Source organism: Staurois parvus, unplaced genomic scaffold (genome assembly GCF_062004578.1).
Source record: "Staurois parvus isolate SC_StPar_1 unplaced genomic scaffold, SC_StPar_1.0 ptg000019l, whole genome shotgun sequence".
In the NCBI taxonomy this organism is placed as follows: Eukaryota; Metazoa; Chordata; class Amphibia; order Anura; family Ranidae; genus Staurois; species Staurois parvus.
In genome coordinates this window covers 24,396,756-24,415,534 of record NW_028317815.1, presented here as the reverse complement: position 1 = coordinate 24,415,534, position 18,779 = coordinate 24,396,756, and the positions used below count along the sequence as shown (strand labels likewise).

General features: G+C 47.7%; 1 protein-coding gene across 2 annotated transcripts in view; it reads left to right on the top strand.

Annotated features, from left to right (window-relative positions):
• Window positions 1–18,779, top strand: part of HGF (hepatocyte growth factor) — a 184,853-nt gene that overhangs the window by 53,200 nt on the left and 112,874 nt on the right. For both annotated transcript variants that reach the window (XM_089685857.1, XM_089685861.1), the window contains exon 6: window positions 3,209–3,329. In XM_089685857.1, the coding sequence (XP_089541983.1) occupies window positions 3,209–3,329 (121 nt within the window). The remainder of the gene's footprint in view (window positions 1–3,208; window positions 3,330–18,779) is intronic.

Genomic DNA, 18,779 nt, shown 5'->3' with positions numbered 1-18,779 from the left:
TTGCCTTTTGCAAAGGTTTATGTCTTTTGTTTTGCTTTAAGGAGATTTCAAATGTAGAATGTATTATGACTAACCAATGAAAATAAACTCTTGACAATATGTATATCTTCTCAATCATGTTAACTTGAAAAATATTAATGATTTACTAAGGTTCTTCAATCCAGCAAAGCTGTGTTTGGTTAAAGCAGCTAATAACCATAGATGAGTAAATCAGCCTGGATTCAATTTGACAAGGAAAAAAAATGGAAAAAAAACCCAGTTTAACCTAAAAAGGCCATATTAACATACAATAAAAAAAAAAATATCCCATAAATAAATGAAAACCCCAAAATAATGTTCCCTGAAAGAAATTCCAACTTTGGAGGGGTAGCCTTGCTGCAAAACAAACACCTACGGTTTAAAATAAAATAAGGGTCTTATCAACAAAAAATAAAAAACAAAATATAATAAAAAGCCTTTTTAGAGCAGTAGTAAAGTACACTTCTTGATTTATACCTACAGTATGGCTTACCTGTAGATACAGTAAGTATCTCCTAAATGTGCACCGCTTAGAAAATATTTACTTTTGTAGCAGTAGGTGATGTCACAGGTGCAAGCACACTGCAGTCTGAATGGATGGTGCTGTCCTTCAGAGCTCTGTGCCATGGCTTTGACTCCCATGTGCAAGCGCCGGAGTAATGTCATCAAACAGCCTTAGCCCACAAATCTGAAAGGAAAACCTGGTGCAGATGGAAGCCCCAACAGCAGTGAAAGTGCACTGCTGGAGCTATTTATTTTAAGGTAAATCTGTCATAATGTGCTAGTATGCAGTGAAGTATTGGATTATGGGATTTTGAATTTCATAGGATTCATCTGGTAATGGAAAACCCAAACCTCATCCTTTTTAATGATTTAGAGTTCACCTGTGCCCAGACTATGGACAGGAAGGTATTACATATTCTTAACAAGCAGTAAAAGAGCTTTAAAATATGCCTACACTGACTTCTCTAGATCTCTAACTGATTGCACTGTGAAGTAATTCAGTTTGAAAGATACTCAAAGATCACAAAAAATTTCAGTTGGTTTCTAACAGTTTAGAAACACTGACAGAGAGGACTGGAAGGCTACCACGATTGTGTTGTAATAGAAAATAATATGAAAATGGCTAACATTTCAGTAGTTCTGTTGTGAACTGTGAAGATGAATGATGGCCCATTTTAAAGAACTTTATGCTTCTTCAACATATGTGAATACTTTAGTGTGCATGGTTTGGGCATGGGTTAATTTCAATGGATTCTCTTTTCTCTTTTGAAAATATTGAAGTTTTCCTTTACATATAGGCTACATTTTTAATACCAAAATTCAAATGATTCAAAGGTCCTGCAATCAACAGTGGCAATGCAGCATTGGATATAGCGCTCTATGGGGTTTGGCGCTCAATTGTTTATTAGTGGTTCTCCACTGTTAAGTATTAAGAAGACACCAAACTTTTACCATGTGTTGCTAATTATTAGAAAGGAAATAAGAACAAAGGGCCCCATATTACAATGTAAAAGGACCCATACTAATCAATGAGTAATGGATTTCCCAGAAAGTCACTGCAATCTTGCTTTTCTTGCTGTATCTAATTCGGTGTGGAAATTAAATAAACTAATTTCAGATCTTAAATGAAAAACATAACAAGGTATGATGTAAGAACAACTTCTATGGGAACATAGACAACAGGACTGAAATAACACAGGCATGTCTCCTTTGGGGGAAGTTTAAAATGATAGATAGAGAGATAGATAGATAGATAGATAGATAGATAGATAGATAGATAGATAGATAGATAGATAGATAGATAGATAGATAGATAGATAGATAGATAATGCTCTTATTAAGATTGTAGGATGATATTACAAGATTTGATAAATGTTAATAGTAGTAACAGCTCATATCCTTAAGCCACTGTTCGGCAAATCAAATCCATTTTGCTCTACTTAACAGCCAATGCTGTCTCAATGGTTATATGTTTTAACAATGCACTTGTCAATTTACTGATAATTGTAGCCCACAGCATGATTCCATTTAATTCATTCCTCACTCTACTACAATACAGTTCAGCCTAAATGCTGTCCAATACCTGGCTTACTTTTAATTTAAATCTTTATAAAAGAATTTAATGTCATACCTTTAGAATAAAGTGAATCTCTCAGTTTTAGTTATGCTAAACTGGTTTATGGCTAAAATGTAGTCACATACTTTTTACCATAGCAGACATTTTCAGCAACACAATTTTGACAATTTTGATATTTAAATGACTTGCCAAATACACTGAAGATCAGTGTTAAAGATAAGTTATGAATGGGGAGTGGTATAGGTGAGGTTTGCATGTCATGTTTGTTAATAGACTCTATGGGGTTGATTTACTAATGGCAAATGGATCTTTCACTTTGTTAAACTTTGCAAGGAAATTTGCTCTAGGTGAAGGTGAATAAGGTGAAGCTCTGATGACTTCCATCACCCAATCATGTGCAACCAAAAATTCATTTTTTTATGCTTTTTTAATTGTCTTTGCATGCACATGATTGGATATTCTTTCCAAAGTGAAATTTAACACATTCACTAAGCTCAGGGGAAAATTCCCTTGCAGATTAAAACTCCCTTTGCAAAGGGAACAGCCTTTTTACCTTTAGTAAATTAATCCATTTCTAAATGTCTGATTCTGGTTATGAAGCACCAAGCTAATGTACTGTCTTTTTTAGATCTTCAGCAGAGCCCCAGGAGCCCAAAAACCACATGTGCTCTAGTAAGCAAATTACACAATTTCTTAGCAATATTGATAACCACTGGCTCTTGCCCCCTTCTGTAACCCCTTTGGGTTCACCTATCATAGTTATAAGCTAGAGGAAGGTAAGGAACATAGTAGGAGTCAGGACAGCATTTTTTATTGCTACAGAGTGTTAGAATTTGCATACTAGGTGCTCCTGGTGGTGTCTGAACGCATGTAGGATATATATCCAATTTTATACATTTTTTACTCTAGCAGAAGTGCCTGGTTTTTACTCACTAACAGTGGAAAAGCACCTTGCAGACATTAACCAGGATAAAGTCTAGCTGTGTATAAATGTGATAATCATGTCAGTTTGTAGTCCAGGGACCAGACATGCATTCAAGTGACATTTTATATTAATAGATCCATATATTAGCCTTCTCTGGTAAATATATGCTATGATTTACTTTTCAGTGGAATGTGTGACATGCAATGGTGAACATTACAGAGGAGTGATGGATTACACAGAAACAGGAAAAGAATGTCAGCGATGGGATTTGCAGAGGCCCCATAAGCACAAGTTTCGTCCTGAGCGGTAAGTACTGCCAGAAAACTTTGCAGAATGGTCTATGTCATGTTGTATGAAGAATTTATGGATGTTAATGCCACATTATTTATATTATTTATAATGAACTAGAAATTAAAGTGTTAAAACAGAAGTTAATTAACCTGCTTAATTAAACTTCCTGGAATGTTTTTGTTAATTGGATAATTTGTAAAAAGACCATTGATGCACCACTGGGTTAGCATGCTTCCGTTCAGAGACGTTTTAAGGGATTGAAAGGTTAAAAACTGTTGCAGTGTTTGAAGCCTTGATGTTAAATAATTAGGTTCACATTGCTCATTAGACAGGTGTGTTTCATTTTGTTGCAAATTGTTTTTTGGATGAAAATTTCATTTTTGGAGATGCAGATGTATATAAATTTGAAAAAAAAAAACATGTAATGAATGTCAACGAATCAAAAAAAAACTTAAAACAAAATTAGCAAATGCATTCATTTCATTTATTTCAGTTGAATGACTTCACAAGTTTTTGAATTTGTTTGATAATTCAGATTCGGATAATGAATGGATCTAAATTTTGTTCTATTTGTTAATTCGTATGCACATGATGCCAGTCGATATTGTCCAATCAGCTCATGCCATTGCTTTTGGTGAATTTGACTAGCATCCAAAAATATTGAATCCTTCCAATTTGAATCCGTTCGATTTGAAAATACTCTATATTACCAAAAGTATTGGGATGCCTGCCTTTACACACACATGAACTTTAATGGCATCCCAGTCTTAGGCCATAGGGTTCAATATTGAGTTGGCCCACCTTTTGCAGCTACAAGAGCTTCAACTCTTCTGGTAAGGCTGTCCGCAAGGTTTAGGAGTGTGTCTATGGGAATATTTGACCATTCTTCCAGAAGTGAAATTGTGAGGTCAGGCACTGATGTTGGACATGAAGGCCTGGATCGCACCCAAAGGTGTTTTATTGGGTTGAGGTTAGGACTTTGTGCAGGCCAGTCAAGTTCCTCCACCCCAAACTCGCTCATCCATATCTTTATGGACCTTGCTTTGTGCATTGGTGCACAGTTATGTTGGAACAGGAAGGGACCATCCCCAAACTGTTCCCAAAAAGCTGTGTGCATGAAATTGCCCAAAATGTCTTGGTATGCTGATGCCTTAAGAGTTCCCTTCACTGGAACTAAGGGACTAAGCCCAACCCCTGTAAAACATCCCCACATGCTTTATCCCCCTCCACCAAACTTTACACTTGGCACAATGCAGTTGGGAAAGTACCGTTCAGCTGGTAATCTCCAAATGTGGCCAGTGGCAGCGTGCTTTACACCACTGCATCTGCCGCTTTGCATTGCACTTGGTGATGTAAGACTTGGATACAGCTGCTCGGCCAGGAAACCCATTCCATGAAGCTCTCTATGCACTGTTGTCGTGCTAATTTGAAGGACAGATGAAGTTTGGAGGTCTTTAGCTATTGACTCTGCAGACAGTAGGCGACTTCTGCGCACTGTACACTTCAGCATGCACTGACCCAGCTCTGTTATTTTACATGGCCTACCACTTTGTGGCTGAGTTGCTGTTGTTCCCAGTTGCTTAGACTTTGTTATAATACCACTAACAGTTGACTATGTAAAATTTAGTAGCAAGGAAATTTGATGGATGAACTGCACAGGTGGCAACCTACCACGGTACCACGCTTAAATACACTGAGCTTCTGAGAGCAACCCATTATTTCACTAATGTTTGTAGAAGCAGTCTGCATGCCTAGGTGCTTGATTTTATACACCTGTGGCCATGGAGGTGATTGGAACACCTGTATCCAATGATTTGGAGGAGTGTCCCAATACTTTTGGCAATATAGTGTTTAGCAAATATATATAGCAATTAGAGATGAGCGAATCGAAGCATCCGAAGTGGAATTCGAGTCGAATATCGGAAAAATTTCGATTCGTGCCGAATCCGAAAAACAGCCTAATTCGGACGCGCGAATCGAAATTTTTCCGAAAATGGCGGCTGACATGTGCGGCGACGGAGCGGGGATGTCGGGGAAGGCGCGCAGACAAGGCGCGCTGCCCCATAATGCATTCCTCAACGACATGTGATCGCATCAGCCAATCAGCAGCCAGCCAGCCAGCACTGTGTAATGGTCGAGGTATATATAGCGGCCATTTTGGAAATCTTCATTTGCCTGCAGTCATTGAACAGAGGCAGACCGCTCTGTACTAGGGACAGGGACAGAGTTAGGGCCACAGAAACGAGAATTGGGGACAGAGAGAAGTTACTTAGGGACAGAGAACCATTACTCAGGGACACAGACTTGTTAATGAGGGCCACAGAATCGTTATTTAGGGACAAAGAAACGCTAGTTAGGGCCACAGAATTCATACTCAGGGACAGACAGAATTGTTACTCAGTGCCAGAGAATTGTTACTTAGGGCCACAGAAACGTTATTAGGGCCACAGAATTTTTACTCAGGGACAGACAGAATTGTTACTGAGTGCCAGAGAATTGTTACTCAGGGACAGACAGAATTGTTACTGAGTGCCAGAGAATTCTTAGGGCCACAGAATTCATTCTCAGGGACAGACAGAATTGTTACTCAGGGACAGACAGAATTGTTACTGAGTGCCAGAGAATTGTTACTCAGGGACAGACAGAATTGTTACTGAGTGCCAGAGAATTGTTACTCAGGGACAGACAGAATTGTTACTGAGTGCCAGAGAATTGTTACTCAGGGACAGACAGAATTGTTACTGAGTGCCAGAGAATTGTTACTCAGGGACAGACAGAATTGTTACTGAGTGCCAGAGAATTGTTACTCGCACAGACACAAAATTGTTACTTGCACAGACACAGAATTGTTACTCGCACAGACACAGAATTGTTACTCAGGGCCACAGAATTCATACTCAGGGATAGACAGAATTGTTACTGAGTGCCAGAGAATTGTTACTCAGGGACAGACAGAATTGTTACTGAGTGCCAGAGAATTGTTACTCAGGGACAGACAGAATTGTTACTGAGTGCCAGAGAATTGTTACTCGCACAGACACAAAATTGTTACTTGCACAGACACAGAATTGTTACTCGCACAGACACAGAATTGTTACTCAGGGCCACAGAATTCATACTCAGGGACAGACAGAATTGTTACTGAGTGCCAGAGAATTGTTACTCAGGGACAGACAGAATTGTTACTGAGTGCCAGAGAATTGTTACTCAGGGACAGACAGAATTGTTACTGAGTGCCAGAGAATTGTTACTCGCACAGACACAAAATTGTTACTTGCACAGACACAGAATTGTTACTCGCACAGACACAGAATTGTTACTCAGGGCCACAGAATTCATACTCAGGGATAGACAGAATTGTTACTGAGTGCCAGAGAATTGTTACTCAGGGACAGACAGAATTGTTACTGAGTGCCAGAGAATTGTTACTCAGGGACAGACAGAATTGTTACTGAGTGCCAGAGAATTGTTACTCGCACAGACACAAAATTGTTACTTGCACAGACACAGAATTGTTACTCGCACAGACACAGAATTGTTACTCAGGGCCACAGAATTCATACTCAGGGACAGACAGAATTGTTACTGAGTGCCAGAGAATTGTTACTCAGGGACAGACAGAATTGTTACTGAGTGCCAGAGAATTGTTACTCAGGGACAGACAGAATTGTTACTGAGTGCCAGAGAATTGTTACTCGCACAGACACAAAATTGTTACTTGCACAGACACAGAATTGTTACTCGCACAGACACAGAATTGTTACTCAGGGCCACAGAATTCATACTCAGGGATAGACAGAATTGTTACTGAGTGCCAGAGAATTGTTACTCAGGGACAGACAGAATTGTTACTGAGTGCCAGAGAATTGTTACTCAGGGACAGACAGAATTGTTACTGAGTGCCAGAGAATTGTTACTCGCACAGACACAAAATTGTTACTTGCACAGACACAGAATTGTTACTCGCACAGACACAGAATTGTTACTCAGGGCCACAGAATTCATACTCAGGGACAGACAGAATTGTTACTGAGTGCCAGAGAATTGTTACTCAGGGACAGACAGAATTGTTACTGAGTGCCAGAGAATTGTTACTCAGGGACAGACAGAATTGTTACTGAGTGCCAGAGAATTGTTACTCGCACAGACACAAAATTGTTACTTGCACAGACACAGAATTGTTACTCGCACAGACACAGAATTGTTACTCAGGGCCACAGAATTCATACTCAGGGACAGACAGAATTGTTACTGAGTGCCAGAGAATTGTTACTCAGGGACAGACAGAATTGTTACTGAGTGCCAGAGAATTGTTACTCAGGGACAGACAGAATTGTTACTGAGTGCCAGAGAATTGTTACTCAGGGACAGACAGAATTGTTACTGAGTGCCAGAGAATTGTTACTCAGGGACAGACAGAATTGTTACTGAGTGCCAGAGAATTGTTACTCGCACAGACACAAAATTGTTACTTGCACAGACACAGAATTGTTACTCGCACAGACACAGAATTGTTACTCAGGGCCACAGAATTCATACTCAGGGACAGACAGAATTGTTACTGAGTGCCAGAGAATTGTTACTTAGGGACAGACAGAATTGTTACTGAGTGCCAGAGAATTGTTACTCAGGGACAGACAGAATTGTTACTGAGTGCCAGAGAATTGTTACTCGCACAGACACAAAATTGTTACTTGCACAGACACAGAATTGTTACTCGCACAGACACAGAATTGTTACTCAGGGCCACAGAATTCATACTCAGGGACAGACAGAATTGTTACTGAGTGCCAGAGAATTGTTACTCAGGGACAGACAGAATTGTTACTGAGTGCCAGAGAATTGTTACTCAGGGACAGACAGAATTGTTACTGAGTGCCAGAGAATTGTTACTCGCACAGACACAAAATTGTTACTTGCACAGACACAGAATTGTTACTCGCACAGACACAGAATTGTTACTCAGGGCCACAGAATTCATACTCAGGGACAGACAGAATTGTTACTGAGTGCCAGAGAATTGTTACTCAGGGACAGACAGAATTGTTACTGAGTGCCAGAGAATTGTTACTCAGGGACAGACAGAATTGTTACTGAGTGCCAGAGAATTGTTACTCAGGGACAGACAGAATTGTTACTGAGTGCCAGAGAATTGTTACTCAGGGACAGACAGAATTGTTACTGAGTGCCAGAGAATTGTTACTCGCACAGACACAAAATTGTTACTTGCACAGACACAGAATTGTTACTCGCACAGACACAGAATTGTTACTCAGGGCCACAGAATTCATACTCAGGGACAGACAGAATTGTTACTGAGTGCCAGAGAATTGTTACTCAGGGACAGACAGAATTGTTACTGAGTGCCAGAGAATTGTTACTCAGGGACAGACAGAATTGTTACTGAGTGCCAGAGAATTGTTACTCGCACAGACACAAAATTGTTACTTGCACAGACACAGAATTGTTACTCGCACAGACACAGAATTGTTACTGAGTGCCAGAGAATTGTTACTCAGGGACAGACAGAATTGTTACTGAGTGCCAGAGAATTGTTACTCAGGGACAGACAGAATTGTTACTGAGTGCCAGAGAATTGTTACTCAGGGACAGACAGAATTGTTACTGAGTGCCAGAGAATTGTTACTCGCACAGACACAAAATTGTTACTTGCACAGACACAGAATTGTTACTCGCACAGACACAGAATTGTTACTCAGGGCCACAGAATTCATACTCAGGGACAGACAGAATTGTTACTGAGTGCCAGAGAATTGTTACTCAGGGACAGACAGAATTGTTACTGAGTGCCAGAGAATTGTTACTCGCACAGACACAAAATTGTTACTTGCACAGACACAGAATTGTTACTCGCACAGACACAGAATTGTTACTCAGGGCCACAGAATTCATACTCAGGGACAGACAGAATTGTTACTGAGTGCCAGAGAATTGTTACTCAGGGACAGACAGAATTGTTACTGAGTGCCAGAGAATTGTTACTCAGGGACAGACAGAATTGTTACTGAGTGCCAGAGAATTGTTACTCGCACAGACACAAAATTGTTACTTGCACAGACACAGAATTGTTACTCGCACAGACACAGAATTGTTACTCGCACAGACACAGAATTGTTACTCAGGGCCACAGAATTCATACTCAGGGACAGACAGAATTGTTACTGAGTGCCAGAGAATTGTTACTCAGGGACACCTAATCGTTGAATTAAATAGTATGTCAGACAACATGCAGAGGAGTGGCAGAGGAGGCAATGTTTTAGGAGCGAGCAGACGTGGCAGCAGAGGAAGGGGTCGAGGCAGCAGTATTCGCAGCCAGAGGCCAGTGCTCCCGGTGTCATCCAGCGGTCGTGTCTCCACCGACAACCCTGCCGTCATTGATTGGTTGGCTCGGTCGTCTTCCTCTTCCCAGGTCACCTCTGACACCTACAGCCAACGGTCGGTGGGTACGTCAGACACAACCGTTAGTTGGCATGGCCCGGGAGCAAGCCCACTGAAATCACGTGTCCTCTACCTGCCCCTGTCCTTTGCTGTTCCCTCACCAAGCGAAGTATCGCATGCTGTGGGCTCAGCCCCACTGTACAGTGAGGAAGAGCTAACAGAGGGCGGTCAGGAACGGGGGGAGACATCGGCCTTTTCAGCAGCCAAGCGAACAAGTACTGGCGAGGAGAGTGGCTCGGTAGCCGGTCTAGAGACAGGTCTGTCTCCTGACCCAGACGCAGCCGAGGGGGCTAGTAGTGAGGCGGAGACCCTACTTGATGATGAGGAGGTTGATCGCACTTGGCAGCCTCGTCGTCATCAGGCAATTTCTTCCGCATCATCAGGAGAAGAGGGTGGCAGCTTGGCAGCGAGCAAAACAGTCGGTGGGTTGCCCAGGAGACAGCAGCAGGGTCGCATCAGTGTCAGTGGAGCCAAACGTCCACGGAGTAGAGCACCAGCTCCACTGCAGCCTACCACCACGGCCAGTAGTGGTGCCGGTGCGCACGGAGGAAGTAGCAGTCAGCCAGTGAAGAGTAGCGGGGGCAAAGTTTCCTACTCGGTGGTGTGGCAATTTTTCCTCAAGCCGCCCGAGGAAGTAAACGTAGCCGTATGTCGACTATGTGGCCAGAAATGCAAGCGTGGCCAGGGGGCCCATGTTGGGACTACAGCGTTGCGTCAGCATATGCAGCGTCACCATTCGGTGGCCTGGGAAAACCGTGATAAACATACGGCGGTTCTGCCTGCCCCAGCCCCCGCTCCATCACCCGCTCCGTTACTTGCTCCGTCACCCGACGTCGTCAATCGCCCTCTATCAGCCAGTCAAGGCTCCAACACCTCTGCTGAGGGGAGTTGTCGCTCGTTGGCATCTTCCGCTCGTTCAGATGCTCCTTCTCCTGCTACTCCTCTTCTCGGATTCCGTCAACAGTCTTTCTTGGAATCCGTATCCAAGAGACAACAGTTTGCGAGCACGCACCCGACGGTGCAAAAGCTGAACGTCCTCCTGTCCAAGTTGCTGGTGCTGCAGTCCCTCCCTTTCCAACTGGTGGACTCAGCACCTTTCCGAGAAATGATGGCTTGTGCCGCGCCGCGGTGGAGAGTGCCAAGCCGTCATTTCTTTGCCCAAAAGGCAGTGCCAGCCCTGCATTCACATGTAGAAGAGATGGTGGGCCAGTCTTTGAGCATGTCGGTCTCTGCCAAAGTGCACGGCAGCGCCGACGTGTGGAGCTGTAACTACGGTCAGGGACAGTACATGTCATTTACGGCCCACTGGGTGAACGTGGTGCCGGCACAGCCGCACCAGCAACTTGGACAGGTCACGACGCTTTTGCCTCCACGTTTGCACGTCCTTGGTCCAGCAAGCATGTCCGCCTCTACCACCTCTTTTTCCGCCGTGTCCTCAGCCGCCACCCCCGTGCCAAGTCCCATTACCCGACCGGCATATCACATGTGCAGGGCGCAACGGTGTCACGCTGTGCTGCACCTGGTATGCCTTGGCGAACGTAGTCACACAGGGGAGGAACTGCTGAGTGTAATGAACAGAGAAATCGACAGATGGCTGTCTCCGCGCAAACTAAAAATCGGAACCATGTTGACTGACAACGGAAAGAACATGGTGTCTGCTCTGCGTCAAGGAAGGTTGTGCCATGCGCCATGCATGGCTCACGTGTTCAATCTGGTTGTCAAGCGGTTCCTAAAATCCACCATCCCACTGCAAGACATCCTTAAAATGTCACGTAAACTGTGCATGCATTTCAGCCATTCCTACACCGCAAAGAACACCCTCATTGAGCTGCAGCGTCAGAACGGAATTCCACAGCATCGCCTGATCTGCGACGTTGCAACAAGGTGGAATTCAACCCTACACATGTTAGACCGCCTTTACGAGCAGCGAAAGGCCATCACCGATTTCCTGATGTTACAAGCGGATAAAGGTACTCCCCTGTGTAACTTAGATGTCAGCCATTGGCAGCTCATGCGTGACACCTGCCGCTTGCTCAGGCCCTTTGAGGAGGCCACGCTATTCGTGAGTCGGCAGGACTATGGGATGAACGACGTCATTCCTCTGTTGCACGTCCTGGAACAAATGCTGTTAACAATGGCTGGTCAGGGTGCGGTAGACGTGGCGCACAGATCTCAACGCCACATGACCCCTGTGGGGGCAGGACAGGAAGAAGAGGAGGAGGTAGAGGAGGACATTTGTGCTCAGGAATTATTGAGTGAAATGGGTGGTTTTTCCACTCAGCGGACAGGAGTGGAGGAGCAGGAGCATCTGGTAGAGGAGGAGGAGGAGGAGACAGAGGACCCAGACGCACCGTGGCAGTATGCTGTGGAGATGGAGGCAGGGAGTCCCTCGCATTCCTTGGCACAAATGGCCCATAGCATGCTCGGTTGCTTGCGTAGCGACAGCCGAATAATAACCATCAGACAGAGGGATGACTTTTGGCTGTCCACCTTGTTGGACCCTCGCTACCGGTCCAAAATGGTGGCCTTTTTCACACCTGCTGAGAGGGAGGCCAAAATTACGTACTATAAAAACCACCTATGTAGTCAGTTGGTCTCTGCCTTTGTGCGCCAACGTCCATCCTCAGACACTGTGGGCCCTGTGCGCTCGCGTTCCGCTGGCATGGCAGCAGGGGAGGGGTGGGGTGGTAGGAGCAGTGGCAGCTCCACCAGCAGCGGCTGCCTCAGTCTGCAGTCGATGATGAGTAGCTTTCTTCACCAGCGCAGTGAGGAAACTACTAACCAGCCGCAGCAGCAGCAGCAGCATCAGGTGGACCTGGAGCAGGAGCTCAAACAACAGGCTTGGGCCTACTTGGACAGCACCCTGCCAACCGAGGTAGACAATCCCCTTGACTACTGGGCAACGAAACTTGACCTTTGGCCCCAACTAGCTGAATTTGCCCTTGAAAGGCTGTCATGCCCGGCCAGTAGCGTGGCATCGGAGCGCGTGTTTAGTGCGGCAGGAGGTATTGTAACTCCGCGGAGGACACGACTGTCCACCCAAAGTGTGGAGAGACTCACGTTTGTGAAAATGAATCAGGCGTGGATTAGTCTGGATTTCAAACCACCAGTTCCTGACACAACTGACTAAATCCGCCATGAATCATGCCTCAAACATGTGCCACTTTCAGGTCTCCTCACACACTGCTGGTGTGTTACATTTTTTGACATAGGGTGCAGGCAGATTACGGGCCTCACATAGCTGCTGCCAGGCCCCTAATCTGCCATGGGCCCCTATATACCGCCTCCTCATGCTGCTGCCAAGTCCAGAGTCTCTCATGGGTCCCTGTACGGCCTCCCATTGCTGCTGTCTCCATCGCCACACTCTGCTGCCATGTGCCACTTTCAGGTCTCTTCACACTGCTGGTGTGTTAAATTTTTTGACATAGGGTGCAGGCAGATTACGGGCCTCACATAGCTGCTGCCAGGCCCCTAATCTGCCATGGGCCCCTATATACCGCCTCCTCATGCTGCTGCCAAGTCTAGAGTCTGTCATGGGTCCCTGTACGGCCTCCCATTGCTGCTGTCTCCATCGCCACACTCTGCTGCCATGTGCCACTTTCAGGTCTCCTCACACTGCTGGTGTGTAGAATTTTTTGACATAGGGTGCTGGCAGATTATGGGCCTCCTATAGCTGCTGCCAGGCCCCTAATCTGCCATAGGCCCCTATATACCGCCTCCTCATGCTGCTGCCAGGTCCAGAGTCTCTCATGGGTCCCTGTACGGCCTCCCATTGCTGCTGTCTCCATCGCCACACTCTGCCATGTGCCACTTTCAGGTCTCCTCACACACTGCTGGTGTGTTACATTTTTTGACATAGGGTGCAGGCAGATTACGGGCCTCACATAGCTGCTGCCAGGCCCCTAATCTGCCATGGGCCCCTATATACCGCCTCCTCATGCTGCTGCCAAGTCCAGAGTCTCTCATGGGTCCCTGTACGGCCTCCCATTGCTGCTGTCTCCATCGCCACACTCTGCTGCCATGTGCCACTTTCAGGTCTCTTCACACTGCTGGTGTGTTAAATTTTTTGACATAGGGTGCAGGCAGATTACGGGCCTCACATAGCTGCTGCCAGGCCCCTAATCTGCCATGGGCCCCTATATACCGCCTCCTCATGCTGCTGCCAAGTCTAGAGTCTGTCATGGGTCCCTGTACGGCCTCCCATTGCTGCTGTCTCCATCGCCACACTCTGCTGCCATGTGCCACTTTCAGGTCTCCTCACACTGCTGGTGTGTAGAATTTTTTGACATAGGGTGCTGGCAGATTATGGGCCTCCTATAGCTGCTGCCAGGCCCCTAATCTGCCATAGGCCCCTATATACCGCCTCCTCATGCTGCTGCCAGGTCCAGAGTCTCTCATGGGTCCCTGTACGGCCTCCCATTGCTGCTGTCTCCATCGCCACACTCTGCCATGTGCCACTTTCAGGTCTCCTCACACACTGCTGGTGTGTTACATTTTTTGACATAGGGTGCAGGCAGATTACGGGCCTCACATAGCTGCTGCCAGGCCCCTAATCTGCCATGGGCCCCTATATACCGCCTCCTCATGCTGCTGCCAAGTCCAGAGTCTCTCATGGGTCCCTGTACGGCCTCCCATTGCTGCTGTCTCCATCGCCACACTCTGCTGCCATGTGCCACTTTCAGGTCTCTTCACACTGCTGGTGTGTTAAATTTTTTGACATAGGGTGCAGGCAGATTACGGGCCTCACATAGCTGCTGCCAGGCCCCTAATCTGCCATGGGCCCCTATATACCGCCTCCTCATGCTGCTGCCAAGTCTAGAGTCTGTCATGGGTCCCTGTACGGCCTCCCATTGCTGCTGTCTCCATCGCCACACTCTGCTGCCATGTGCCACTTTCAGGTCTCTTCACACTGCTGGTGTGTTAAATTTTTTGACATAGGGTGCAGGCAGATTACGGGCCTCACATAGCTGCTGCCAGGCCCCTAATCTGCCATGGGCCCCTATATACCGCCTCCTCATGCTGCTGCCAAGTCCAGAGTCTCTCATGGGTCCCTGTACGGCCTCCCATTGCTGCTGTCTCCATCGCCACACTCTGCTGCCATGTGCCACTTTCAGGTCTCTTCACACTGCTGGTGTGTTAAATTTTTTGACATAGGGTGCAGGCAGATTACGGGCCTCACATAGCTGCTGCCAGGCCCCTAATCTGCCATGGGCCCCTATATACCGCCTCCTCATGCTGCTGCCAAGTCCAGAGTCTGTCATGGGTCCCTGTATGGCCTCCCATTGCTGCTGTCTCCATCGCCACACTCTGCTGCCATGTGCCACTTTCAGGTCTCTTCACACTGCTGGTGTGTTAAATTTTTTGACATAGGGTGCAGGCAGATTACGGGCCTCACATAGCTGCTGCCAGGCCCCTAATCTGCCATGGGCCCCTATATACCGCCTCCTCATGCTGCTGCCAAGTCTAGAGTCTGTCATGGGTCCCTGTACGGCCTCCCATTGCTGCTGTCTCCATCGCCACACTCTGCTGCCATGTGCCACTTTCAGGTCTCCTCACACTGCTGGTGTGTAGAATTTTTTGACATAGGGTGCTGGCAGATTATGGGCCTCCTATAGCTGCTGCCAGGCCCCTAATCTGCCATAGGCCCCTATATACCGCCTCCTCATGCTGCTGCCAGGTCCAGAGTCTCTCATGGGTCCCTGTACGGCCTCCCATTGCTGCTGTCTCCATCGCCACACTCTGCCATGTGCCACTTTCAGGTCTCCTCACACACTGCTGGTGTGTTACATTTTTTGACATAGGGTGCAGGCAGATTACGGGCCTCACATAGCTGCTGCCAGGCCCCTAATCTGCCATGGGCCCCTATATACCGCCTCCTCATGCTGCTGCCAAGTCCAGAGTCTCTCATGGGTCCCTGTACGGCCTCCCATTGCTGCTGTCTCCATCGCCACACTCTGCTGCCATGTGCCACTTTCAGGTCTCTTCACACTGCTGGTGTGTTAAATTTTTTGACATAGGGTGCAGGCAGATTACGGGCCTCACATAGCTGCTGCCAGGCCCCTAATCTGCCATGGGCCCCTATATACCGCCTCCTCATGCTGCTGCCAAGTCTAGAGTCTGTCATGGGTCCCTGTACGGCCTCCCATTGCTGCTGTCTCCATCGCCACACTCTGCTGCCATGTGCCACTTTCAGGTCTCCTCACACTGCTGGTGTGTAGAATTTTTTGACATAGGGTGCTGGCAGATTATGGGCCTCCTATAGCTGCTGCCAGGCCCCTAATCTGCCATAGGCCCCTATATACCGCCTCCTCATGCTGCTGCCAGGTCCAGAGTCTCTCATGGGTCCCTGTACGGCCTCCCATTGCTGCTGTCTCCATCGCCACACTCTGCCATGTGCCACTTTCAGGTCTCCTCACACACTGCTGGTGTGTTACATTTTTTGACATAGGGTGCAGGCAGATTACGGGCCTCACATAGCTGCTGCCAGGCCCCTAATCTGCCATGGGCCCCTATATACCGCCTCCTCATGCTGCTGCCAAGTCCAGAGTCTCTCATGGGTCCCTGTACGGCCTCCCATTGCTGCTGTCTCCATCGCCACACTCTGCTGCCATGTGCCACTTTCAGGTCTCTTCACACTGCTGGTGTGTTAAATTTTTTGACATAGGGTGCAGGCAGATTACGGGCCTCACATAGCTGCTGCCAGGCCCCTAATCTGCCATGGGCCCCTATATACCGCCTCCTCATGCTGCTGCCAAGTCCAGAGTCTGTCATGGGTCCCTGTATGGCCTCCCATTGCTGCTGTCTCCATCGCCACACTCTGCTGCCATGTGCCACTTTCAGGTCTCTTCACACTGCTGGTGTGTTAAATTTTTTGACATAGGGTGCAGGCAGATTACGGGCCTCACATAGCTGCTGCCAGGCCCCTAATCTGCCATGGGCCCCTATATACCGCCTCCTCATGCTGCTGCCAAGTCCAGAGTCTCTCATGGGTCCCTGTACGGCCTCCCATTGCTGCTGTCTCCATCGCCACACTCTGCTGCCATGTGCCACTTTCAGGTCTCTTCACACTGCTGGTGTGTTAAATTTTTTGACATAGGGTGCAGGCAGATTACGGGCCTCACATAGCTGCTGCCAGGCCCCTAATCTGCCATGGGCCCCTATATACCGCCTCCTCATGCTGCTGCCAAGTCCAGAGTCTGTCATGGGTCCCTGTATGGCCTCCCATTGCTGCTGTCTCCATCGCCACACTCTGCTGCCATGTGCCACTTTCAGGTCTCTTCACACTGCTGGTGTGTTAAATTTTTTGACATAGGGTGCAGGCAGATTACGGGCCTCACATAGCTCCTGCCAGGCCCCTAATCTGCCATGGGCCCCTATATACCGCCTCCTCATGCTGCTGCCAAGTCTAGAGTCTGTCATGGGTCCCTGTACGGCCTCCCATTGCTGCTGTCTCCATCGCCACACTCTGCTGCCATGTGCCACTTTCAGGTCTCCTCACACTGCTGGTGTGTAGAATTTTTTGACATAGGGTGCTGGCAGATTATGGGCCTCCTATAGCTGCTGCCAGGCCCCTAATCTGCCATAGGCCCCTATATACCGCCTCCTCATGCTGCTGCCAGGTCCAGAGTCTCTCATGGGTCCCTGTACGGCCTCCCATTGCTGCTGTCTCCATCGCCACACTCTGCCATGTGCCACTTTCAGGTCTCCTCACACACTGCTGGTGTGTAGAATTTTTTGACATAGGGTGCTGGCAGATTATGGGCCTCCTATAGCTGCTGCCAGGCCCCTAATCTGCCATAGGCCCCTATATACCGCTTCCTCATGCTGCTGCCAGGTCCAGAGTCTCTCATGGGTCCCTGTACGGCCTCCCATTGCTGCTGTCTCCATCGCCACACTCTGCCATGTGCCACTTTCAGGTCTCCTCACACACTGCTGGTGTGTTACATTTTTTGACATAGGGTGCAGGCAGATTACGGGCCTCACATAGCTGCTGCCAGGCCCCTAATCTGCCATGGGCCCCTATATACCGCCTCCTCATGCTGCTGCCAAGTCCAGAGTCTCTCATGGGTCCCTGTACGGCCTCCCATTGCTGCTGTCTCCATCGCCACACTCTGCTGCCATGTGCCACTTTCAGGTCTCTTCACACTGCTGGTGTGTTAAATTTTTTGACATAGGGTGCAGGCAGATTACGGGCCTCACATAGCTGCTGCCAGGCCCCTAATCTGCCATGGGCCCCTATATACCGCCTCCTCATGCTGCTGCCAAGTCTAGAGTCTGTCATGGGTCCCTGTACGGCCTCCCATTGCTGCTGTCTCCATCGCCACACTCTGCTGCCATGTGCCACTTTCAGGTCTCTTCACACTGCTGGTGTGTTAAATTTTTTGACATAGGGTGCAGGCAGATTACGGGCCTCACATAGCTGCTGCCAGGCCCCTAATCTGCCATGGGCCCCTATATACCGCCTCCTCATGCTGCTGCCAAGTCCAGAGTCTCTCATGGGTCCCTGTACGGCCTCCCATTGCTGCTGTCTCCATCGCCACACTCTGCTGCCATGTGCCACTTTCAGGTCTCTTCACACTGCTGGTGTGTTAAATTTTTTGACATAGGGTGCAGGCAGATTACGGGCCTCACATAGCTGCTGCCAGGCCCCTAATCTGCCATGGGCCCCTATATACCGCCTCCTCATGCTGCTGCCAAGTCCAGAGTCTGTCATGGGTCCCTGTATGGCCTCCCATTGCTGCTGTCTCCATCGCCACACTCTGCTGCCATGTGCCACTTTCAGGTCTCTTCACACTGCTGGTGTGTTAAATTTTTTGACATAGGGTGCAGGCAGATTACGGGCCTCACATAGCTGCTGCCAGGCCCCTAATCTGCCATGGGCCCCTATATACCGCCTCCTCATGCTGCTGCCAAGTCTAGAGTCTGTCATGGGTCCCTGTACGGCCTCCCATTGCTGCTGTCTCCATCGCCACACTCTGCTGCCATGTGCCACTTTCAGGTCTCCTC